Source organism: Mixophyes fleayi, chromosome 3 (assembly GCF_038048845.1).
Source record: "Mixophyes fleayi isolate aMixFle1 chromosome 3, aMixFle1.hap1, whole genome shotgun sequence".
Classification (NCBI taxonomy): Eukaryota; Metazoa; Chordata; class Amphibia; order Anura; family Limnodynastidae; genus Mixophyes; species Mixophyes fleayi.
Genome location: NC_134404.1, coordinates 54,917,651 through 54,943,544, shown reverse-complemented (window position 1 = coordinate 54,943,544; position 25,894 = coordinate 54,917,651). Strand labels below are relative to the sequence as shown.

Below are 25,894 nucleotides of genomic sequence, written 5' to 3'. Positions count from 1 at the left end.
GCAGCTACTGTTGTTCTCATTTCCAATATACCAGGTACATGCACTAAAATAACTTAGCCAATGTCCAATCTAACATCATCAGTACATTAGTATTCTTGTCTCCTCCAGCCACAGTGACATTGTGAGGCTTCTTTACTGGGATGAGCGGTCATCACACATAGCTGTGATATTGGCACATATTTCTAACAGTCTCTGACATATTGACATTTATTGTATAATGAACTATCTAGCTTGGCATATAAGTATAGCTATAAATACTGCTAGAGCTGATCTGTAGATTGTTACTGAAGACATGATAGAAATTAAGCACAATCATATTTTACAAGGAATGTTTTCTTTCACTTTCAGAAATGGTTTCTCCTTACATCCTCAGTATTGTTGCAAATGTAACTGGCTGCATCCCCCAATATAATCCGCCATCTTGTGTGAACAGCTGTCTGGCCTTAAAGTACAGACTAATCACCGGCGCCTGCAACAACAGGTAAATATAATTAATTAGATTTAATATCCAGGAGTGATTTTTTTATATGATGTCATTACATACTAAATTGAAGCAATATTAATAAGAAATAATAATTAATAATAAATGCTATGAAATAATTTCCAACATTATGTGCCGTGAACACTGGACGTGCTGGGCTGCTATGTCCTCTGGCTCTCCCAGGGCAGTCACAGTCATTGTATGTTATAACATCAAAATTATTATTTTTGTCTTGAGTAAAACCTCCAAATGAATCTGGATAAACATGGTCAGAAGCAACAAGCTTCTATAACTGCTGTATTAGAATGTTGATATATTTTATACTTCATTCTTTGATACAAATGATATATAGGCAGACGTTAGAGTTAGAGATGAGGAGGGGAGAAGAAAAAGTGGCCAAGGAAACTTCCCTTTACAATACAGCGCCGCTTTAAATTTATTTGCCGAAGACGCTGAACTCGCGGGTGTTGAAGAACCCACATGTTAATATATTTACCCCCTGATCTCTAGCAAGTGCAAGTAACACGGCAGGAAAAACACATACCTTTTAGATGTCCAAAGCTTAAATCAGCTTGGTTCTTCCTTACTATACATTGACTACGTGCATACACCCAATCCTCTCCTGTTCCGCCTCTGAATTCATAGGCTGTCTTAAGGGTCCTTTGCGTTTGAAGATGAATTGGATGTTCTTGCGCTTACTATTTTATAGTCCAGTTCTGGGCATGAGCAGAGCGATTTAATGCAAAATAGAACACATATTTATGTTCCTTAATGAATTAGGCCCCCTGTCTGTAACAAACTTATCTGCTTCCAACATTTTAGCAATAACAGAAACAAGGCTCATACAATCACACTTCCAAGCCTGGATTCTTCCATTCAACTCCTTCTCTGAACATTTCTTAGTGCAATTAGTGAAAATGATAGCTATAGAAATTATGCCTTTCCAGTTTGTTAGAATCTGCATTATTTCTGGACTTGATGGCTTTTCCAGAACAGAGATGGAAAGTACATAGTCTGCATTGTTTTGTATGATTATACTGTTACAAACATTAGGCCTGATTCGTGTTTGGATGTAAGTTCATTTGTGTGACGTATCTTGCGTACAATAGCTGTGACTGCTGAGACACAGACTTTACACCAATGAACACAATTGCATGTGACTTAAGAGTTGTAGCAGGGGAGGAATGAACGTAGGCGATGTAGAGTAAGGACTTACCGAGGAAAGGCCAATGCAGATGCGTCCAATTTAAGTCCAGTGTTTCTCCTAAGTACATTTGGTATCAGCCCTATCAATTGCACCAGCTACAGGGCAGGTGTAAGTGCCATAGTGATGACTAACATGTCATAGTCTTAAAAACTACACTTTTGTGTGCCACTAGCTAGCACAGAACACGTGTATGCAAGGAAGATTGTCTAAATAAACGCATTGCATGTACAGTATGAATTTAAAGCATCTTGATATAAGTATTTAATGTAAACACAGTGGGGAAAAAATGAATAAAAATCCATATTTTTATTAATGACTTTGCTGTTAAGAGTTGTTCATTTATTTTATATATTTTTTTTATGATGTGAAAGAGGCTTGTAGTGAACAGATGGCTTCGCGTATGCTGCATCTGTTGCATGTATCTATATACGGCAAGTAATATTTAGGCAGAGTGTACTGACACCCAGATTCAAATGGAAATGCATCTGGAGATATGTTTGGATTTGAATATGGTTGGAACTACGCACAAGTTCTGCGCTCTTTTTTAAATGCAAACTGCGTACAAGTTGCGTCCGATCTTTAATCAGGCTCACAGAGCGGTCACTTTTTAAATTGTACTCAGATTCATTACACAACAGATACGTTGAGTGACTATTACCAGGGTCCAAATATAGCTTTCACGGCTCACTGGTGACCAGATTTAAAATGATGCACCGGTATCACCATTGGTGTAATCCTCATAACCTTTGGCTTCCACGCTTTTAAATAAGGAGATACTGAAATGTTGCTGCATTACCTTATGTTTATTCAGTTTGGACCAGACATCACATCCAGCAAACAAACTCCTGGCCTGCATAAATAGCAAAAATCAATGTTAAATCAATGTCCTCTACAAAATTAAGGAATGGAAATATGAAAATGACTTGAATATGCTGCTTTGTGGTCGAGGCACATAGTACACATTACCAGTTTTGCTCATGGGCTTAACCTAATAGTTCCGAGATACTTGTGCACTTACTAAGACATTGAAGCATACAAGATTTGTCAAGGGGATCAGCATTCAGTTTATTCAGTTTAACAGATCATATTGTGCAAGAAATGCCCTTACCATCCTACAAAGACGTAACAATTTGCCACATTGGTTCATGTGATATTCCAGCTAGATAATTTATCCTGTGGTTATGCTTGAGAGACTGCATGAGCAAATAAGTCATCAATACTATGTTATATACATTTGTGGGAATACATTTTTTCACTCAAGACAGTGGCAATTTATGAAAGACATTTGTAAACTGCTGTGACGCTTTGATGAAATAACCAAATTTGCTAGCAAGGATGATTGTGATATTAGCAATAGTTTAGCTATTATTTTCATGCTATGTCATGAATGACATGGTAATAAGGATCCTTATAAATAAATGATAATGATAATCCATTCCAGCTCCTCTCACCATGCCTCCTTGTTCACGTCCTATACCCATTCTCTTCTCTTACCCTAGTCTGTGTCCCAAACCTTGCACTCCCCCTGCCCACCTGCAACCCCGACAAAATCATCCACATTTCCCCACTTACCACTCTCCCTTTCTCTTGTACCCTCAGAACGCCACATCCATCTGCGACAAACTACCCTCTGTTCATATTCTCTTCATCTCCAAATCTCTTAACCTCCTTGCCTTCACAGAAACCTGGCTCTCCTTTTCTGATACTGTTTCTCCTGCTGCTCTTTCCTATGGGGGACTTTCCTTCACCCACACTGTTAGGCCTGGCGACCGTCCTGGGGATGGCATGGGCTTCCTCCTTTCACCTACGTGCACCTTCAGACTCATTACGTTCTCCTCCTTTGAGGTCCACTCCATCTGCCTCTTCAATCATTTTCATCTTCATGTCTCAGTCATTTACCACCCCCCTGGCCCCACTTCCCAATTCCTCGATAACTTTGCAGCCTGGCTCCCTCACTACTCCTCCTCCTTTGGCCTATCACAATGGAACTCCTCCCCCACCCATCATCTTGGCCATGCTCTTGACCTTGTTTTTACCCACCTCTGCACTCTGTCCAACGTTGATATATCTCCATTCCCCTCTCTGACCATCATTTTCTCTCTTTCTCCCTCTCCTCATCTCCCTTACCTCTTAACACTCTTGAAACCGCTCTCTTTTCCTCCTCCCTTGAAACTCTTCACTCCCCCTTAGACATTTAGACCTGTCAACCTCCCTCTACAGCCACACCCTTTCTTCTGCCCTTGACTCTGAGTGCCCCACCTCAGCTATCTCTCTCCGCCGATCCAACCCCCAACCTTGGCACTCTACAGTCACACGCTTCTTCAAACTATGTTCATGGTTATCTAACTCCACTGGAGAAAATCTCACTCCCTGGCTGATTTTCTCCACTTTAAGTTCACCATCTCCTCCTACAGCTCTGCCGTCTCCTTAGCAAAATAAGTCTACTTTAAATATCACATTATCATTTGACCCCACCGCCTCTTCGTTACATTCAATTTCTTACTTGCCCCTCCCCCTGCTCACCTCCCATCGTCCATTTCTGCCTCCAATTTTGCTACATTCTTCTTTGCCAAAATCGATGCTATTAGAACCGAAATCTCATCCTTCCACAATTCTCATTCCCCCCTGCCTTACCAACAACGTTGCCATCCAACCTACATCCCTTGTCCACCTTCAACCCTACATCAAGCTAGGAAGTTCACGCTTTACTTTTATCCTCTCCCCTTCCACCTGTCCACTTGATCTCATCCCCTCCCACTTCCTCAGATCCCTCTTGCCCACTACCTGTTCCCACCTAGCCCACCTATTCAGTTTATCTCTATCATCTGGAATTTTCCATTTATCCTTCAAAGATGCTATAATCTCAAAAAAAGGAATCATGATGCCACTACCTTGTCCAACTACTGCCCTTTCCTTCTCCTCCCCTTCGCCTCTAAGCTACTTGAAAGGCCAGCCATCTCATTAACCACCTCTCCAACAACTTCCTCCTCGATCCTCTCCAATCTGGATTCCGGCCCCTCCACAGAATCTGCCCTAGCTAAAGTCACTAACGACCTTTTATCTGACAAATCTAAAGGCCGCTACTCCCTTCTCATCCTCTTGGATCTTTCTGCAGCCTTCAATACTGTCAATCACCCTCTCCTGCTTGAAACCCTTCATTCCTTTGGCCTTTCTGACACTGTCCTCTCCTGGTTTACTTCCTATCTCTCTAACCGCTCCTTCTCTGTCTCTTCCTCTGGCTCCTCTTCCACCCTTTCCCCTCTTCCCGTAGGAGTTACTCAGGGCTCCGCCCTTGGCCCTCTGCTCTTTTCTCTCTACACATTTTCGCTGGGTGATTTTATCAGCTCCTTCTGCCTCCAGTACCACCTCTATGCTGATGACACCCAATTCTACCTCTCTTCTCTTATCCTCTCTCCTTCCTCCCCAATAAGGTGTCCTGCTGCCTCTCTGCCATTTCTTCCTAGATGTCCTAACATTATCTCAAACTCAATATGACCAAATCTAAACTCATCATCTTCTCACCTCTAGAGACTCCTCCCCTCCTGCCCTCTTCATCACCATTGTTTCTACCATCATCTCCTCTTCGTGCCAAGTTCGTTGCCTGGGGGTCAACCTTAACTCCTCTCTCTCCTTCACCCCTCACATACAATCCCTTGCCCAATCCTGCTGCTTCCTTCTCTGCAATTTAGTCAAGATCAGACCCTTCCTCTCCACTGATGCCACCAAAAATCCATCCACTCTCTCATCATCTCCCGCTTGGATTACTGCAACCTCCTCCTTAGTGGATTCCCTCACACCTGTCTTGCTCCTCTTCAATCTGTACTAATCCTCTTCATCATCCCTCTTCACTCACCATACTCCCCATTCTCTCTCTCATTCATTTCTTCCCTTACAGTACGTGTTCCCTCACCCTAGCTTCCCTCTCTTGTCAGTCTTTCCCTCTCCCTTAGATTGTAAGCTCTCTTGTGCAGGGCCCTTTATCCTTGTGTCCTCTTCCTCTTCTTTACCTTTGCCCCCTGCTTCCCCCTTCTTTTCTCCTTTTCATCACTTTGCTTCTGACGCTGCCACTCTTCTCCTTTGCCTTAACATCCCTCATTGCCTTGATCCTGTTAGTGGCGCCCACACTAGAGGGCACAGGTTCAACCTCCTTTCTTCATGCCTCCCCTCTTTTCTCACTCTATCTGTGCACTTGGTCCTGGTCTGAAATCTTACATTGCTTCCTTTAGAACTGAAGTAGTCACAGTTGCCAGATGTCTAACTCATTTCTATGCCTATCAATATGTCTATGTTCTCCTTATCTTTTTAGCCTCAGTATGTACCTCAGAATATCATCCTATGTGAATGTTCTTTTCCTCACTAGTCTTCTCTCTCGCTCCCTTAAATTTCTGATGCTTTATAACACTTCTGCACCCTTACTACCTCTATCAGTATTTGCCTCCATTTTTCCTCAGGTATACTGTCAGTTATTTAAGTTTATATTCTTCTCTATTACTCCCTGTGGCCAAACAAGTTTGATAACACCTTAACCAGCCTGTCCCTCGTTTCTCACAAAATGTGGAATATAGCATGTACTTTTTATAGACCTTGCTTTTGTTCCCCAGCTCAACAAAGTACAACTGCAGTGTTATGACTTGCCGGGCTCTCTGTCAGAGTAACTAGATAGATAGATAGATAGATAGGTAGATAGATAGTTAGTTAGAGATAGGTAGATAGATAGTTAGGGATAGATAAGTAGGTAGCTTGGTAGGTATTAGATAGCCACTTGGGTGCTTAGATAGGTAGTTAGTTTAGTTCTTAGATAGATTAGATAGATAGTTTAGGTATATTAGATAGGCGGATAGATTAGCTAGATAGATTGGATAGGTCTTAGATAGGGTCAGTTAGGTCTGTTCTCTGTCAGAATCTGAGTAATGCCTCACCTGGCCAGTCTCTTTCTTTGAGCTCACTCACCTGGTAATGTGGGTTGTAGTTACCCCTGGCAACTGCCTTAGAACTGTTTCCCATAAATCTCCGAACTCTCACCGGTACTGTGGGTTGCAGTTACTCCTGGCAACCGCCTAAGAACTGTTTTCCTCAATCTCCGGACTCTCACCGGTACTGTGGGTTGCAGTTACCCCTGACAACCGCCTATGTTCAGTTTCATAATCTTTCCCTATCACGGCAAGTTCCGTTCCTTTTTGGACAAGCACCGATACAGAAGTAGCTGTGTAGCAGGGGACTTCTCTATCAGCTCTTTCTATATTTATTCCAGTGGCCACAAGTGATATTTCAGTCTTGACACCATCCAATCGGTGTCTCACCTGACTCCCTCCTGCACTTCCTACTCTACGGCCTCTGTAACTCTATTCCTGGGTTCACCCCAGCCAGAGCACATCTCACGACCCTCTGTCTGTCAGCAGCCAAGTCTGTTCCCACCACTAGGGGCAACAGTGAACACCAGACTTTTGGAGCAGACTCCGGGTTTTGCTGTACTGGCTGGAGGGGTTCCTAACATGCAGTGTCTAATTACATGTAGATAAGGGGACATTGTAGGTCATTGTAAATATGTAAATTGTTTATTGTATATTGTTAATATTACAGTGAAGCTGTTATTCATTCTTAGAGTGAATCCAAGTGACTTATGGGTATGGATGAGATTTCAGGATACAGGTGAGGGGGCTGTATCTACATTCATTCTCCCCCTCCTTTCTCTACAGGAAGCAAGGAACAGCTGGGGACCCTGTGACATCTTAAAGTAGTGTAATGGCTTAATTTTAGGAGGTGCTGACTGCTACCCAATCTTTGGAGGTGGGGTGGCCAATTAGTATCCATTGTTCTCCATAGGACTAGTCCAGACATTTTGTCTGCAACCCAGCAGGGGGATTCTGTGGAAGCACAGCTCATCTCCACTCCTCCCTCCAATCCCCTGATCCAGCACCCAACAATGTTACCCGGGGGTGATTGTATGCCCCACGTAAATCAAGCTTTGTAAAGATCTTTGCCTTCTGTAGCCACTCCAACAATTCAGGAATTAAGGGGAGTGATTCTTGACTGTAATCTTATTGAGTTCCCTATAATCAATACAGGGCGTAAGGTAGAATCTTTCTTTTCAACAAAGAATAAGGCGGCACCAGCAGGAGAAGTAGAATGGCGAATGAAGCCTTTGTTTAAGTTTTCATCCAGAAATTTCCGAAGGAATTTTAACTCCGGTTCGGACAGAGAATAAATTCGCCCAAAAGGTAAGGATGATTCTGGTAATAGCTCAATGGGACAGTCATAAGGGCGATGAAGAGGTAATATATCTGCATTCTTTTTATCACAGGCATCTGAGAATTCACTGTATTGCGGAGGTAATTTCAAATCTTTAGAAAGAAATTTGGTGACCTGCTGGTCTAGAGATACCACAGTTCTAGCTAGGCAGTTTAGTTTGCAGGGCTCAGAAGGAAAGGATAAAGTGCGAGTATCCCAGTTGACAGAAGGATTATGGGTAGACAGTCAGGGGATTCCCAGTATTATGGTAAATTTAGGTGAAGCAATAAAATGAAAGCTTATAGCCTCCTGATGCCCTGGTTCAATAGTCATTTGTAGCTGGATTGTTTCGTGAGTTACTGGCCCAGAAGACAAAGGGGATCCATCTACAGTCTCCAGATTTACATGAGCTTGTTTACTCTTTGATTCAATACAGTTTTCCTGTGCAAAGGTGATATTCATGAAATTGCCACCAGCACCCGAGTCAAGCATAGCCAGACTGCAAATTAAAAGAGACCCGGCTGGAAGCGTTATTGGGAGAACAAAATGTGATTGTTGCGGCAGAGGATCTCCGTTTTCATGAGCCAAGGGATTAAGTGATTGCGAGATGGAAATGGATTGACTAGATTCTTTGGAGTCCATTTGCTTAAAGTTGGTCATAGCGATGGTCTGGCGAATCCTATTTCGGCAAGTGAAGGCATAATATCCTTGCTCACCACAATATAAACAAAGATTCTCCTCCCGACGTCTCTGTTTCTCATTAAAATTGAGTGGTTTCCTAATTACATCAATTTGCATTGGTTCGGGAGAGACGCTTGGATTGTCTGATGGTGCAGCTTGTAGGTCTATTAAACTGATGCAAATTACTGCTCATACCGAACGCTCTTAATCTTTCATTTTTCCTCTCACTTAGTCTTTGATCAATACGAATGCACAGCTGGATAAAATCATCCAGATCATCAGGGGTGTCTACTCTAGAGAGTTCATCCTTCACTTGCTCAGGAACCGCGACAGAACTGGCTTTTTTTTTGCAGTATCATTCCATGTGGTGTTTGCAACCAAGCATCGGAATTCAGCGGTATAGTCAGCCACCGAGCGTCTTCCTTGTCGCAGTCTATGGAGTTTGGCTTCAGCGGTGGCACATCGATTAGGATCATCAAAGACTTGCCCCATAGTGGACGTAAAGGATTCCAGATCTTTAAGAATAGCACTGTCTTTCTCAATGTAAGGAGAGACCCAGGCTAGGGCTTCCCCTATCAGGAGATTAATTATGAAGAAGATGTTCATCTTATCATCTTTGAACTGTGTAGGTAGCATGTGAAAATAAATGTTGCACTGGTTTAAGAAGCCTCTGTATAAACAACAATCGCGACTGAATTTTGTAGGCAATGGTGGACGCGAAACTTGTGCAGCAGTAGCGTCATAATCTTTTAATTAATTAAAAAATTGAGTTATTTGTTCCTGCTGAGCTTTAACAAGCCTTTCTAGTTCTTTGATCTTGTTCTGAGAAATGCAGGCAAACTTTTGCAACTCCTTTACTTGGTTTTTCAGAGTATTAATTGCAGCTACTCCCACGGGATCCATTTTTGGGCCTGATTATTCTGTCACGGTCCGGAGACAGGATAGGAGCCCAGTGGCAGGGAGGAAGGCTGGCTAACAGGAGGTGAGATGGTAAGAAAGGTCAAACAAGCTGGGTTTGGTACACAGAGAGGTGTAGAGGTCCACAGGTTGAGTCAGAAGTGAGGTGGAAGGAAAGCCGAGGTCGGTTCTCGTGTAGTAGATGCTGGAAGACAGGAACAGCAACAGGAGCAGGAGCTAGATCACAGGCATAGAGCACAATAATCAGGCATTGGAGACAGGAACTGGCCAGGCTTTTATAGGAAGTCAAGGGGTGAAGCTAAGGCATGCTGGAAGATCAGGAGATCACTGGAACTGATCTAGAACACAGAATAAAGGCAAAGAACTATCCAGCAGCCAGAATAGGTCAGTCAGCAGAGCAGCAGTCCACAGAGGCAGAAGCCATGGGTTCGAATCCTGACACATACACTGGCCCCCACACACATACTATAGTCATACACTGGCCCCGACACACATACTATAGTCATACATTGGTCCCCACACAAATACTATAGTTACACTGTCACACACACACTATATTTATACCCTGTCACACAAACTACTCCCCTCCTCTCCCACCCTTACCTTGTTGGATTCAAGGCGCTCTCTGCAGACTCTCTTCACACATGAGACGGCACCTATCACATGGTGCACATTCCATGTGACTTTGATCGCCAGAGACCCATTCATAGGGGAGGGAGGGAGGGGGGACGCTCGGCCACCAGGAAGTCAGTGTAGGGCCGGTCCCATTAATCGGCGCACAGACTGTCATGCTGGGTTCCAGCTGGGTTCCAGCATGATAGTCTGTGCGTCGAGTAATGGGGCCGGCCCATCTAGCCATCGGCCCTTCTGGCATTTGTCAGAAGTGCCAGATGGCCAGTCCGCCCTGGTTGCTTTAGGGGAATATATTTCTAATTGCATATTTTTAATACTGGGTTCCTTCTGTTCAAAATACTGATCCATGACAACAGTGGTAAATTTGTTCCCTGCAGTGTCACTACAAATGACAATATTCTTACAGCTGCCACAATACAAGATTAATGCATAATGAGGTAGGGAAAGATGTCTAATGGTGACATAATGGGCAAATGAGATTAGATATACTAGCTGAAACTCTGGAACAATGGGAGGGAAAAGCCAGCTATTGGTTTACACAAGAAGGGGTTCCTTGCTGGCATAATGGAAATAGTTATTTGAAACCCTTGAATTGAATTGGTAATTGCAACACCCAACTCTTTGCTTTTATAGTAACATTTTGGCCTACATACACAGCACACCCACACACAATTCTTAAATTTAGGAGATTAAGAAAGCTGTGCCTAGTGCCATAGCAGAATTAGGTTTTTGAGCTGCAAAATGACTAGAGATAGCTGCCAGACCAACAGAGGGGACTGTCAACCCCAGAGGGAGATCCAATCCAAGATGTCCAATTAAAGGTAACAACACACACTTATTCCACCCAGCACTCCATGGCAACAATCTAAGTATTAAAAATACAGTAGTAACAGTATGTTAAGTATTACTTTCTTTACTAGTCTTACTGGGTGGAGCACCAATGCTTTTGTAGCAAATACAAAGGTGAATCACAATACTAGAGACGACCGTAAGGAAGCAAGAGGGGTGAATCAGCATTGTGAATTTTGACATGATTTATGACGTTTGAGGTTGAAATCAGGTGAATCACATTGGATTTTTGGGGATTTATACAACTCTATTTGTAAACACTAAAAGGCAGGCTCCAGGGATGCTTCTATGAACAACAACCCCTTTCTCCAAAAGTATTCCCTCACTACCTTATCTCCCTTTCCTTTCTCCAATTCTACAGCTACCTGCTTACCCAAAAATAAAGACACAGCTGGTGCCCAGAGTGGTGAAATCCAGGAGTTAAAATTACATAGCAGAAAGACAGAGAGAAATAGAGAAGTTGGTGGAGGTGTTGCAATTCAATAAGCGGCACAGTGGCTAGGTGATTAGCACTTCTGCCTTACAGCACTGGGGTCATGAGTTCAATTACCGACCATGGCCTTATCTGTGAGCAGTTTTTGTATGTTCTCCCCATGTTTGCGTGGGTTTCCTCAGCGTGCTCCGGTTTCCTCCCACACTCCAAAAACATACTAGTAGGTTAATTTGCTGCTAACAAATTGACCCTAGTCTGTGTGTGTGTGTTTGTGTGTTAGGGAATTTAGACTGTAAGCCCCAAAGCCCCAATGGGGCAGGGACTAATGTGAGTGAGTTCCATGTACAGCGCTGCAGAATTAGTGGTGCTATATAAATAAATTTTGATGATAAAATAAAAATTAAGGATACATCCTTAATTTAAATGAAAATAAGGACAATTATGAATCATGCTCCTCAGATAATTGAGAATAAAATGTGTTGTTACACTTAACAACCATATGTTTTATTTTCTAAACTGTACTAGAAAAATGACAATTAGATGCTGATAATGCAACACTGCCTTTATTGCACATGTATATCTCCCCTGTGGAACCGGTTTCATAGTGGCATTAAATAAGTTTCCATGCAGTATAGTAATATTGTCCTTTAAACCTATTTTACCTATTTATTTTTGGAAATGAGTAGAAGAAAGCAGCAAACTTTTATAAGGAATACTTTTGTCTGGTTAATTAGCAGAACTAATATTAACTTACAAACTATCTCGGCTATTATTTATGCATTCTGCTGGTAATGAAAGGCATTACTCAGCAACTCATAATGACATTGTTAAACAACAGGGTCATTTGTTAATATGGGACTAACAAATTTTTAAAACAATGCATAGGCTAATTTGTGAATGTTTAAGAATTACAATACATTTAATTGACCAAATCCTGCTGGAAATTATTAAAACATGAAGAATTAATCATTTTAATCTGTTTTTAAACATTTTTGTATATAAACAAAATCAATCAATTTAGCAACTGAAAATTTGCCGGGATGTAGGCAATTTTTCCAGCCATTAATCAATAATTCATATGCTTCATATAATAAAATCACTGTATTGTGTTTAATAAAAATATATAGATGATATTTACAAATGAGATATTTACAAATCCAATAAGCCATCTTAGTTGCTAAATGCACTAACAAAACTAAAATAATACAGACTCCCTAGAGGCCCATGTTCAAATTTAGTTTAAATGTGACTACTTGCAACTTTGAGTAACAACAGCACAGCTTGAAAATGATATTGCTCCCAGTGCTTATCAGTTAGGAGATATCATGCCCCATTAGGTCAGCAGGCAATCTAAAATATTGGAGCTCAGGGGCATTTTCTCAAATACAGATTACTGGATGACACATCTTAAAAACCAATGATTGAGCATATTCATAGATACACACATGGAGCTCTCTGAAAAATGTGTGTACCTAGTCTGAAAAGTCGGAGTTTGATTCATTCAAATTAGCTATAATTATTATTATAGATTTGTAAGGTGCTACAGTGCTCCCCAGTCAGGGGCAGCCTGGGCTAGGGTGCAAGGGGGCACCTGGCCCCCGGGGCCACTCCCATAGTGGGCTACCTTGAGCTTGGTCACTAGACCACCTGCATTTTTTTTCTTTAAAATGTTCCTAATAGGCTGCTGAGTCAAGTCTTGCCCCCCGGGGCTAAAATTTTCCAGCCCTCCCCTGTCCGCAGTACCATTAAATGAGGAGAACTGAATATACATAAAACAGGGACATACAAAATAGACAATATACATGCAGACATGAAAACAAAGGGTAGGAAGAGAGCTTGTATTCTAATTGGAAGTGGACACAGCTGAAACAAGACAGTTATGGGGGTGCTTTAGTGTGGGTAGTATAGGTGGAAGTCGGGTAAGCTCTAATAAAGAAATTTCAAAAGAATGTTTAAATATTTGAAGGTTGTAGGAGAGTCTGATTGGCATGATAGTGAAGTCCATAAATGGATAGCCACATGTGAGAATTCTTGTAGGTGGGAGTGAGAGATGGTGAATAAGGAATAAATAATCTACTATCTTCATCAGTATGCCACAGGGATCTGAATTGTCTATTAATGATCTCCATCAAGTCCCTTTGTCTGATATTCCTTGAAATGTTTGACAGCTGCTAGATACTGTATGTTATGTGAAGGCAATGGCAATGTGATCTGACTATTATAAGGGCTTGTACTCGCAGACAGTCAGACATCTGTCCATGATGCGTTTTCCTGCATTGAGTTGGAAAAGGATGTTAAAGCCATTTATCATTAAGATAAATAAAGTATTTTGTTTCACTATCAATTCAACTGATAATTGCTGATTCCTAATATACAAGCATGATTACACCTAACATATAGTTTCTCCCTGAGATGCTGAATTGGCTTGTGAACCAATTCAGTTGAGCCCTTTAATTGCTGATAGGATCTATGGTGTGTCCAGCCCAGCAACTGTATGTGAGCATTAGGGAAATATCTATGGATTGACTATTACATATGAGAGATATATACAGGCTTCTAAGTTAGCTCATAGTCTGTACGGTTTGATAATATAAAACTATGCCCAGTGTAAATATTCTCCTGTGATAGGTACAATTAGACAAATAAAATGTTGGTGGAGGTTAGAATGCCTTTAATACATTAAAAATATATTTTTATTAAGGTAAAATGGTTCAGATTTTTATATTTTTCAGAAATCATCCTGGCTGGGGAGCCTCAAATATTCTTTTGTCTCGCTGGCTTCCATCACAATATGAGGACGGAATTAGTCAGCCAAGGGGATGGAATCCATATTTCCTCTACAACAATTTTCATCTCCCTCCAGTAAGAACCTTTCAGTGTCTATAGCTTTGTGATATAAATGTAATCTGTGTTATTTTCATTTATGTTTCCTATTGTGAATGTGCTGGACTGCAACTCAGGAGTGTGGGGGCGGGACTGTAACTCAGGAGTGAGGGGGTTGGTGCTACAACACAGGAGTGAGGGGGTTGGTGCTACAACTCAGGAGTGAGGGGGTTGGTGCTACAACTCAGGAGTGAGGGAGATGGGACTGCAACTCAGGAGTGAGGGTGAGGTTCTACAACACATGAGTGAAGGGGATGGGCTGTTCCTCAGAAATGAGGGGGGTGGTGCTAAACTCAGTTGCGCGGGGGTGGGACTGTAACTCAGGAGTGAGGGGGTTGGTGTTACATCTCAGTAGTGAGGGAGTTGGTGCTGCGTCTCAGGAATGAGGGGGGTGCTACAACTCAGGAGTGAGGGGGTTGGTGTTACATCTCAGTAGTGAGGGAGTTGGTGCTGCGTCTCAGGAATGAGGGGGGTGCTACAACTCAGGAGTGAGGAGGTGTGGTGCTGCAACTCAGCAGTGAGGGAGATGATTCTACAACTCAGGAGTGAGGAGGTGCTACAGCTCAGAAGTGAGGGTGGTGGTGCTACATCTAGGAGTGTGAGGGGTGGGGCTACAACTTATGAGTGAGGGGGTGGAGGTGCAACTAAAAAGAAAAGGGAATGGCGCTACAACTCAGGAGTGAGGGTGGTGGTGCTACATCTCAGGAGTGATGAGGGTGGTGCTACAACTTAGGAGTGAGGGGGAGGTTACTGCAAGTCTGGAGTCAGGGGGTGGTAATACAACGCTGGAGTCAGGGGGATGGGGCTGCAGCTCAGGAATGAGGGGGATGGGGCTACAACTCAGGAGTGAGGGGGAGGTTACTGCAACTTAGGAGTGAGGGGGGATGGGGCTGCAACTCAACAGTAAGGGCGATGGTGCTACAACCAGTGCCTGAACTACCATTGGTGCAGCAGGTGCGGATGCACAGGGACCCATGGAGATAATGGGGCCTGCTGCATGGGAAACTAGCAAGCTATAGGCCCGGATTTTCTCCTCCCCAATTCCCTGCACCGTGGGCCCCACAGCTTGCTAGTTCCGCCTCTGGCTACAACAGAGGAGTTAGGGGGATGGGACAGAAAATCTAGAGTGAAGGGAATGGAGCTTCAACTCTGGAGTGAAGGCGATGGTGCTATAACTCAGAAGTGAGGGGGATGGGACTGACTCAGGAGTGAGGGGGGATGGTATTGCAATTCAGGAGTGAGGAGGATGGTGCTGCAAATCAGGAGTGATGGGGATGGGGCTGCAACTCAGGAGAGAGGGGGGTGGTACTAAGACTCAGGAGTGAGGGGGATGGTGCTAGGGTGGTGCTACAGCTGAGGAGTGTAAGGGGGATGGTACTTCATTTCAGGAGTGAGGGGGATGGTGGTACAACTCGGAAATTAGTTGGATGGGGCTGCAGCTGAGGAACAGTAAAGAACAGTTCCACAGTTTTTTTCCCAGTCTTTCCTGGTCCCCCGTTGTTTTAGATGAGGATATATGGAATTTGAAAATGTAAGTGTACTCAGGAGTGAGGGGGATGTTTTTAAAAACAATATACAACTACAACTACAAGAACTTTATAGTAAAATGTATTAATAATATACATTGGGTACTGCTGGTTGTCAGCCTAGAAGAAACATCAGTTACAAGAAGATACTTACTTCTATATGTGCAGCACCTGATGCTTGTCCAGACTAACAAAGGGAATGATTCTTAATGTATACTGCATGCATTGAAAGGTTGTCATAGGAGCTGACCCTTCTTTACTAGTTAGAGAACAGGTGCTGGAAGTTATATTTTACCTTTAGTAAACACCTCTTAATCAATAGGAAATATATAAGTACCAATTTTATGGAGGGCTACACAAAAGTGGAGCTCATGTAGCTTTTGTTCCAGATAATTTCTGCAGAACAATAAGTGATGCTTGACGAAGGCTAAGTAAAGAGTCTGCCTAAAAGGAGGTATTCTGAGGCAGCTCGTTCAAGTAACAAATTTTTAGGGACAGCAAAATGTAGGCAATCTAAGTGTTATTACATCTACTTTGTTGGTAGCTTAAAATTGCAATATTGATTTTTTTTAAGTGCATAAATCAAGTACATGATGTAGCTAATCTAAAGAATGTGAGGGGCACCTCCTCACAGAGCACATTCAATGTCTGAATCATTAACTTTCCATACACTATATTGACCGTTGTAGAGTAATCTTTTATTCTGAATCCACAACACAATGAAGAAGGACCAGTGCGTACACCTTGGGTGCCATAGCAGATTTTCTAATTCAAATTTGATGAAACTGTTCTAGAAACGATATGACGGCAACTCTACTATCTCTGTATCAATGTATTTACCTTTTATTTGTCAAACAAACAAGCAATTTCTTAACATCCATCTGCAAGGCAAGCAAAATGGCAACCGCTATTTTTAATATAAAAATTATAAGCAAGAAGAGATATATAGTTTGTACAGAGTGACGTTTCTTGGAATGTGTTACTAAACATTTATAAAATGAAACAACTCCACATGCAAGACATATGCAACAAAAAACGTAATTACATGCATATGTTCAGTTGGAAACATTTCAAGATATGTCTAGCTGTATAATAGCAGCATCTGTACCAGGCATATGTAAGGCATATAAGAGTGTATACACTCTGCAAACCCCTATGCTGCCACTCCATGTACTCTAGAAACCATTTTAAATGATTCACTTACAAAGCCCTCAACAACATCAAGCTTTTTATAAATCTCATACCTCGTCTCAGAATACTCTCCCTCACACCCTCTTAGATCTGCCTCTACTTACTACATCTGGTCAGACTATTCCCCAGTCTTCAAAACTGTAAAAGCACCACTAGAGCCTACACCCCTCACACCTATACTGCTCACACTAGTACATGCTCTCTACTGTCCTACTAGAGCACTTTCTACCCTTTGTTTTCACGCCTGTATTTATTTGGTCTACCTTGTATGTGCCTGCTTTATGTATAGGCTTTCTTTTTTACCCTGCCCGGTGTTGTGGAGCTCTGTGACACCTTGCAAATCAGTGGAGATAATGGGGCCTGCTGCATGGGAAACTAGCAAGCTATAGGCCCCGATGCTCTCCTCCCCACTTCCCTGCACCGGGGGGCCCACAGCTTGCTAGTTCTGCCTCTGGCTACAACACAGGAGTAAGGGGGATGGGACAGCAAATCTAGAGTGAAGGGAATGGCACTTCAACTCTGGAGTGAAGGGGATGGTGCTACAACTGAGGAGTGAGGGGGATCGTACTGACTCAGGAGTGAGGGGGTGATGGTATTGCAATTCAGGAGTGAGGAGGATGGTGATACAACTCAGGAGTGGACGGGATGGTGCTGCAAATCAGGAGTGATGGGAATGGGGCTGCAACTCAGGAGAGAGGGGGATAGTACTGAGACTCAGGAGTGAGGGGGATGGTGCTAGGGTGGTGCTACAGCTGAGGAGTGTGAGGGGGATGGTACTGCATTTCAGGAGTGAGGGGTATGGTGGTACAACTCAGAAATGAGGTGGATGGGGCTGCAGCTGAGTAATAGTAAAGAACAGTTTAATAAAACTGTTACCTTTAGTCACTTTACTTATGTCTCTGTGTCTTTATTTTTAAATAAGTTAGTTAAGTATGTAAAAGTCTTGTGAAGGAGAAGAAGGGCATACACAGTGAACTATTTATAGTGTATCAGGATATTAAAATGTAAATAGTAAATATATAAATGATATGGAGAGAATATTAAGACTAAGAGAAGTGCAAGAGATAGTGAATAGACAAAGATAGAGTGAGGATTACATTTAGCAGTGTAGGATACTGACAAGAAGGGAAGAGTGAGAAGGTTAGACAGAGGCTGACAGGATATCTGAGCGGAAAGGCATCAAGTATTGAGAAAGTAAGAGGATGAAGGAGAAAAGAACGAGGCAGAGATTGGGAAAAGATCAAAGAAGAAAACAGAAACAGACTTCCAGCCTGAGAGAGAGAGAAAGAGAGAGAGACCTTCATTGAGCATTTCAGGACTAAAGGGACTAATGTGAGGTTCCAGAACAGAAGTTCCAGAGGGTACTTGATGTTACAAGAGCACTCGGCAACTTAAAGCCAAACTCTGGCCTGTCAGACAGAGAAGCGTTCAAATGTTAACTAAACCCAGTAATCTACAACATATTCTAACACACTGACTTTGCAAGTCCTGGCCGGGTGAATGGTAACTTCTTTACAGCTACATTTAGTCATTTCAATGTTTGTAAGAGATACTGGTCCTATTCCACAGAGTTGTACAAAATGAAAGGAATAGGTTACATAAGTCTTGTATAGCCTTTAACTTGTGTAAAATTCATGATGGTGTCTTATCGTGGATGGGACTTCACCATCTCTATGTCAGGATTGATACTTTCCTGCTCCAACCCAAGAACGAGGATGTGCCTTCCCCAGAAAATCAAGGACAAGAGCATTACAAAATGTTATGTCTACACCTATTTTTATCTTATTTATGTCTAACTAGCATATTGCTATAATTTATGAAACATTTGCATAAATTATACTCACAAAAGAATATAAACAAAATATTAAAACTGTTTTCATTTTTCAGGTTCGAGAAGTTACAAATAAGATAATTTATGCATCGAATGAGGCTTCTCAGGAAGATATATTATATTCCCACATAATAATTGAATGGGGACAATATATAGACCACGACATGGCTTTCACACCACAAAGTATTAGTAAAACACAAACAATGTGGGGTGTGGACTGTCAGTCAACTTGTGAGAAGCAGAAGTCGTGTTATCCCATACAGGTATGTTAACTAACAATATTTTATGTTTCCAGGGGGGTAGATTGACTAAAAATCGATATTGGTGGGGGTTTTAAATAATGGGGCAATCATTATTTATTCATTAAGGGGCAAAAGTAATTTATAATTAACTTATGGAGGCAAAAAAAAAATTCCTTTATATTAAGGGGGCAATATTATTGTATTATTATATCGACTCTCAAAGCCACCTCTTTTTTTGTGGCGGTTTTCCCTGTGGTTTCTCAAACAGAAGCTTAGTAAATCAGGCTGTTTGTATTTTGATCATGCTAAAACTCAGGATGGCGATTTGTAAAGTGGTGGTTCGTTAAACATTGGTTTTCAGTCTTTTAACTGGCGGTTTAGTAAAACTGGAGGTTTCATCAAACCGACCTTTAGTAAATCTAGCCCCAAGTTTCAATGTCACAATGAGCTGCTGGAATTTATAAGCTAAGAAGGAGTACTGATAACAAGAAGAATACTACATAACGTAATTAATAATTATTAATTAATAACATAATATAAAAAGTGAATGTAAAAGTATAATCAAAGCATATTTTCAAGTATATACATAGTTTAATATTTATCTTAAGTTCTATAAAATGATATGCAATTGTGTTTCGCTGAGAGATCATCCATTACAAAGAGCGCTATGTAGAGAATAAAACATGAAAGAAAACAAAGCGTTAAAACAAACAGTACATGCATTTATATTGTTTTTAAAAAATTGATAACGTTTAATCCAAATATGTTAAACATAATATAACAAAAAGTGTGTTCCTTAAAATAATGTACTTGTAAAAATCAGACATAAACATTTATCTAACTTTTAGTTAGGAAGAATAAATAAATAAAAATTTAAAATGTTATTGTATGAAAAGCTAAAAATGTCAAATATGATCTTATGTTGATGTATATTACAGTGTGAATATAATGTGTGTGCCTATGAGGTCTATACATCAAAGTACGATGAACCATTTAAACGGAGAAAACAGTAGTTATCTCCGTTAAATGGCCATCGCAAAATGCATCAAAGGCTTATTGAGGGAGAAATAAATGATTTCTCCTGACATAATCCACTTAACGTTTGTCTTCACAGTCCCCATAGAGTAATATGGGGACTGCAATGTTCTGCATTGCATTAAGCTTTGATAAGCTTTGCATTGTGCAGAAAGATAATGCCATCTCAGGATGGCGTTACCTGACTTTACCTATGGATTCCTGCTGAAGCCTCTCTGGTTTCGCAGAATCCGTTACAGTGGAAGTTCTGGGCGCATGCGCATAGCACTTCCTCCTTTCATTTGTAGCACTAGGCTGGCGGTAAACAGGAAAATTACATTGCAGCAAAGTGGTCACTTCCACGGGGCTCCCACAGTATCCCCAGCATGATGGATTCCAGCGCTCCTTAAATATGTATCGCTGTGGTTTGCAGCGATACATATTTAGCGGTACCGTATTATATTGATGCGTAGACCCCTATATGTGTGATTGTGTCTGCGGATTTAGTTTGAAATAATACAGTAGATGGATTCACAATAAATAATATAATTTGTATGGCCAGGTGACTAACTTACATTCATACAAGATAAATAAATATGTGATACATGTATATTTCAGAAGTGCCTGACAAATGAGACTGGAATAGATTATTAAGGCAGATAAAATGGTGATGTTTTTAGAAAAGATAGATAGCTGTAGCTATAGAAGCCAAGGTAAGTTTTATAGGACACAGCAGCAAAGGGGGCTCAGAGCCATAACGGAAAATGTGCCTCAGAGGAAATTTAGTCTGGATGCATGTGGAGTTTGCAGGCTGTAACTAGATTAAGCAGCTGTTGTGAATAAAGGGAATCTACTGTATACAAGCATATTGGTATAACAATATTTAGAGCATTGCCATCCTGGGAGTTGCTTTGGAATGGAGCATATATTTGTGGTAGAAGGCTTCAAGGCTTATCTGTATTCCTGCATTAATTTAATCTAAATTTAGTCTAATCGTCATGTAGGTCCTAGGTCGGCTTGTTTTCCCTCAATGTTTGGCCTATCTCGAATGGGTACCCCTATAGGGAAAACACCAATTTAACTTGGAGGATGTGAACATTCAGTAAATTGCCAAATATCCATAAAACAAACATTTTAGGCCTGATGCATAGTGAGTACTATGCCAGTTTGTGTAGAGTGTCTTGTGTAGAGTATCTTGCGTAGAGTATGTTGCGCAGAGTATCATGCGTAGAGTATCTTGTGTAGAGTATCTTGCGTAGAGTATCTTGCGTAGAGTATCTTGCGCAGAGTATCTTGCGTGGAGTATCTTGCGCAGAGTATCTTGTGTAGAGTATCTTGCGTAGAGTATCTTGCGCAGAGTATCTTGTGTAGAGTATCTTGCGTAGAGTATCTTGCGTAGAGTAATTTGCGTAGATCATCTTGCGGCTGGCCATAACTGGCCAAATGCATATGCACCTACACAGATTTCCATGATTCTGGCACAAACACCTACTTGCGCCGAGAGAGTCAGGACAGGGCATGGAAGTGTATTGTAAGGGTGTGTTTGCGCAATTACGAACAGGCAAAGACCAAAACACTGAAAAATATACACCTGTCCAAACCATATTATTTGCTGGTGGTCAAGGGCAGGTGCAAATGGTGGATGCTGATGATGCTGATGATGATGATGGTTGCCAGCTATAGCGAGCTGCTTGTGATTTGCTGTATGAATGCTTCACTGATGCTGATAGGTGCTTTCTCTATTGCACGTGCATCTGCTATGCTTTTGTGTGCAAACTTTGAGGTGGCCATTAAAAAAAGAGAATTTTCAGCTCTATATTTAATTGTATGTTTAGTATTCTTATCTCTCTTCATCATCAAGATGCTTTACAGAGCTTTACTGTGTGTACACATGCACCTATTTGTCTAACTAGCAGATGCATATGTGCAGGGGTCACACCTCGATTTTTGGGAACTGCTTCTCGGAAATCAATCTAAGCCTACCCTTAAAGGACTGGAAATACACATGGCTGAAAGAACTGAAAATGTCATCCCAAAATCCATCGTATACCACTTTAGGATTGTCATCTTACATATTTGAACATTACAGGTTTTTTTACTAAAATACTGCTCGGTTCATCTTTATATATGTCTTAAATTAACCATGACAGTGAGAGGACTTTGGGGCTCTTTTTATTTAATGTATTTCCATGCTCCTGCCCCATGCTCAGCAAGGAACACCCCTGATTAGACCGGTTACTCCCATAAGAAAATGTAAAAATATTGCACTCCCATTGGCATCTTGTCGCGCAAATCCCGACACTTCACTGTACAGGGTAACTTGCACAAATATAGGCATAAAAGCTATAAACACTATTGGAGGCAATTTTTTTAGTGTTTGGCTTACATCAGACATAACATTTCTTATTTATGCTTCCACAGCTTAAGAGCAACATCCCGATCTTCAGTGATTCTTAGGGTTTCTTTTTATTTATTTTATTTGTTTTATTAGTTTTCCAGAAAGTGGTTACTTTTACATATAAGAACGACATTGGTTGCAAGTTGCTCCATTTGTTCTAAGAATGTAGTATATAAAAATAGAGATATACATTTGGATTGAAATATTAGAGTTTTGGAAAGCTATAAGTTTTGCAACAGTGCCATACAGTAGGGAAGTTGTCAAAGTAAATCAAAGTAAAAAGTCACAGTTTTTATTTTAGCATAATGGCAGAAGAAAAGGAAAGTCAATCAGTTCACCAACATGAAGGGATCTGCTGCTCCAATTTCAGACAATAGCTTGTGTTGCCCCTTTCCACTGGTGCACATAGTGTTGGGTGCATTCTACAACTGGATGCCTATCCTACGCTCGGGGTACTTCTGGCTAGCTCAGTCTCTTCCCATCTCATGGCTCTGTTGGTTAGTATATGGAAGAGCCACTTGTGCATGTAAGTTAAAAATCCAGGCTCACACAGAACATCATAAGTGCATCAATACAGTTCCCATCACAGTTGAAATAATAATGGGCACCAGACAATCTCTAGCTAAAATGCACTTTTATTGATCAACTCCTGCAAAAACTTATCAGTTGAAATAAAATTGTACAGTATTTAATTGTTGTTACACAAGAGCTGACACTCTATGCCTTGGGGATGAACTATGCCTGTTCTCTGTAGCATCTCCCATGATTCCCCAGTAACAGGATATTTAAACACCATTTTAATGTATCTTATTCATTCTCCTCTATGTAGTTGGACACTATATACATGTTACAAGTCCCCAGGATGTGTTCATGGGATTGTGGTCCCTGTCAACACAACTCTACTCACAACAATGCTAGAATTAGCCATTTCAGGCTTGGCGCACATCATTTTCATCATGCTCACTGTTTCTGTAGCTCTGTGTGGCTCTTAGTCTCCCTCTCAGATCTCCATCTTGCATGTCTTTCAACTGCCACTCGGAGTCTCACCCCATACATCTTGCAAACTGCTCACACTCTGATTGGAAGGTCACAATCCTCTTTACTCTCTGTACTAAAAAATAACTCTCCCTTCTCTTTTTGAGAATGCACACATCAAAACACCCACCCCCTACCAAACCCAGGATTGGATCCAACCACTGACTAACAATCCTCTCCCCTGTAGCGGAATCAGAAGTCTATTTCAGTATGGAGCACAACCCACTGAAAACTAATGGAGAACAGCCTATTAGTTGTATACTTATTACTGTGATTTCTTAAAGTTTTATCTGGTATGCCAAGCAAAACAGTGAAAAAAGAGGAATTTCTGGACTAACATCCTGGACATATTTTGTACTTTTCTCCATAATTTCTTAGCTTTTGTGAAACGCCAGCATGTTTGTAAAAATGTACATATTTTCTTGCGGTATACATTAAATTTAAAGCCTCATTCTTTTTCTTGTACCTATTGTGTTGCTATTGTGCAGATTTTTTTACATTTAATTTATTATTTTTTGGTAATTTGAACCTATGGATTTTCTAACGAAAAAATATGTCTCACTAGCTATCAATAAGTTTGTGATTCTAACCACAGACTTATACCTGTCACAAGGAGATGATCCTTCCCCCCAAGTTCACATGGATTTTCCCCAATGTTCTAAAGAGTACCTGGTTGGTTAATTAGCTTCTGCCTTACTGCTCACTGGTTTGTATTTGTATATCTTGTCACGCCTGATAATTTGATAAAGGAGCGGGGGGTATGGGGATCTGGCTCCCTATAAAGTGAAGAGAAGCTAATGCTGCCGTAGGGATGGAATATATAGAAGGGGAGTCCCAAACCTTCAAGCACAGTTTTGTAGAAAAGATAATCCCTTAGTGCAAATAAATATGAAACAGTTTAATTAAAAAAAAACAAAACCATGCATGAAAATAAATAAATAATGAAAATACAATCAAGGTTGCAACCTCAATACAGTAATACTCAGTATTCAGTAATTCATAATGGTTGATATCTGTAAAAAGTGCATGTGCACCAACGGTTAAAAAAAAATAAAAAATGAATTTTGAATAATTTCAGGTAGGGATGCCCCAGTCCATGACATTAGAAATGTCCGTGAACTTTGGCTTATGTTGGATTATAAGGTATCCAGTGGAAAATCTTTATATATCGGACATTTCTAATTTCATGAACTGTGTCATCCCTACATAAAATTATTCAAGATATCGGGCATTTTTTTTTTAACTGTTGGTGCACATGCACTTTCTACACATATCAACCATAATGAATTGTTGTGTTATCCGCAGCCTTTTGTGCATATCATAAACTGGCATTATTCACCTTGCCCCTTTGCCAACTGGCATTATTTATTTATTTATTTTCATGCATGGTTTTTGGTTTTGTTTTAATTAAACGGTTTTATATTTATTTGCGCCAAGGGATTATCTTTTCTACACGCCTGAGAATTTGTCTGTACCTGGACTGGGTTGTGTCTCTGGAACAGAACTGGTGGCTGCGTGCACAAAGTTTGCTCACCTGAATATGTTCCTTCGCATGAGAGGGAAAGAATAGATTCAGGTGGTGTTTGCTGAGATATTACTAAATATGAATGGGACAGAAGACTGGCAAGAAGTCAAGAGTAGCAAGACAGAGATCAGATTTACCTGGAGATACCAAACTAGATTTGGGTTGCTAAACTGGACTGCAATCGGAGTGCTGAACCAGACTGATGCCGGATTGCTGAACCGGACTTGAACCGGAAATGGATCACAAGGCCGCACTGGAAATGGATCGCAGGACAGGACTGGAACCGGATGCAGGCTGCGCTGTCTGGGCAGAACAATATAAAGTATAGACTGCAGACTTCTAGAAACCAGGTTGGCATCTAAGTAATCAATGTTGCACTGGCAACTGGTTAGGGCTCCAGGAAGTCATTTTGTAGTAATTGCTCTCCTCTGATTGGAGGCTGTGATCAGCTGAGCTGAAGCAGCATTCTGACTGGCTGAGAGGAATCAGGTGACTGGATCCAGGATGGCGGCACCCAGGCACTGATTTTGAAGGGAACTGTGGAGTGACGACAGACTGGACAGCATCCTGTAGAGAGATCTGAGACAAGCAGAACCTGCGAACCGCAGAGACAGCTTAGAAAGACAGCGGAGGGGTAAGTAACGAACTGAGAGCCTGGTGCTTGACATATCTGTGGTGTAGAAATTAGCTTGTGAACTGTAATCTGACTGGGACTGAAAAAGGGATTTAATTATACAGTTATAATGCAATATTATCGATGCTTAAAACAATTTGGGTATAGCAATTGTTTTTATACCAGAATCAGAAATAATAGATGAA

The 25,894-nt window shown here is 41.2% G+C and overlaps 1 protein-coding gene across 1 annotated transcript in view; it reads left to right on the top strand.

Annotated features, from left to right (window-relative positions):
- The first annotated feature begins 350 nt into the window (after positions 1-350).
- Positions 351-25,894, top strand: part of TPO (thyroid peroxidase) — a 155,032-nt gene continuing 129,488 nt past the window's right edge. Inside the window, exons 1-3 of the mRNA XM_075200837.1 lie at positions 351-481; positions 14,163-14,292; positions 18,918-19,124. Coding sequence (XP_075056938.1) covers positions 351-481; positions 14,163-14,292; positions 18,918-19,124 — 468 coding nt within the window. The remainder of the gene's footprint in view (positions 482-14,162; positions 14,293-18,917; positions 19,125-25,894) is intronic.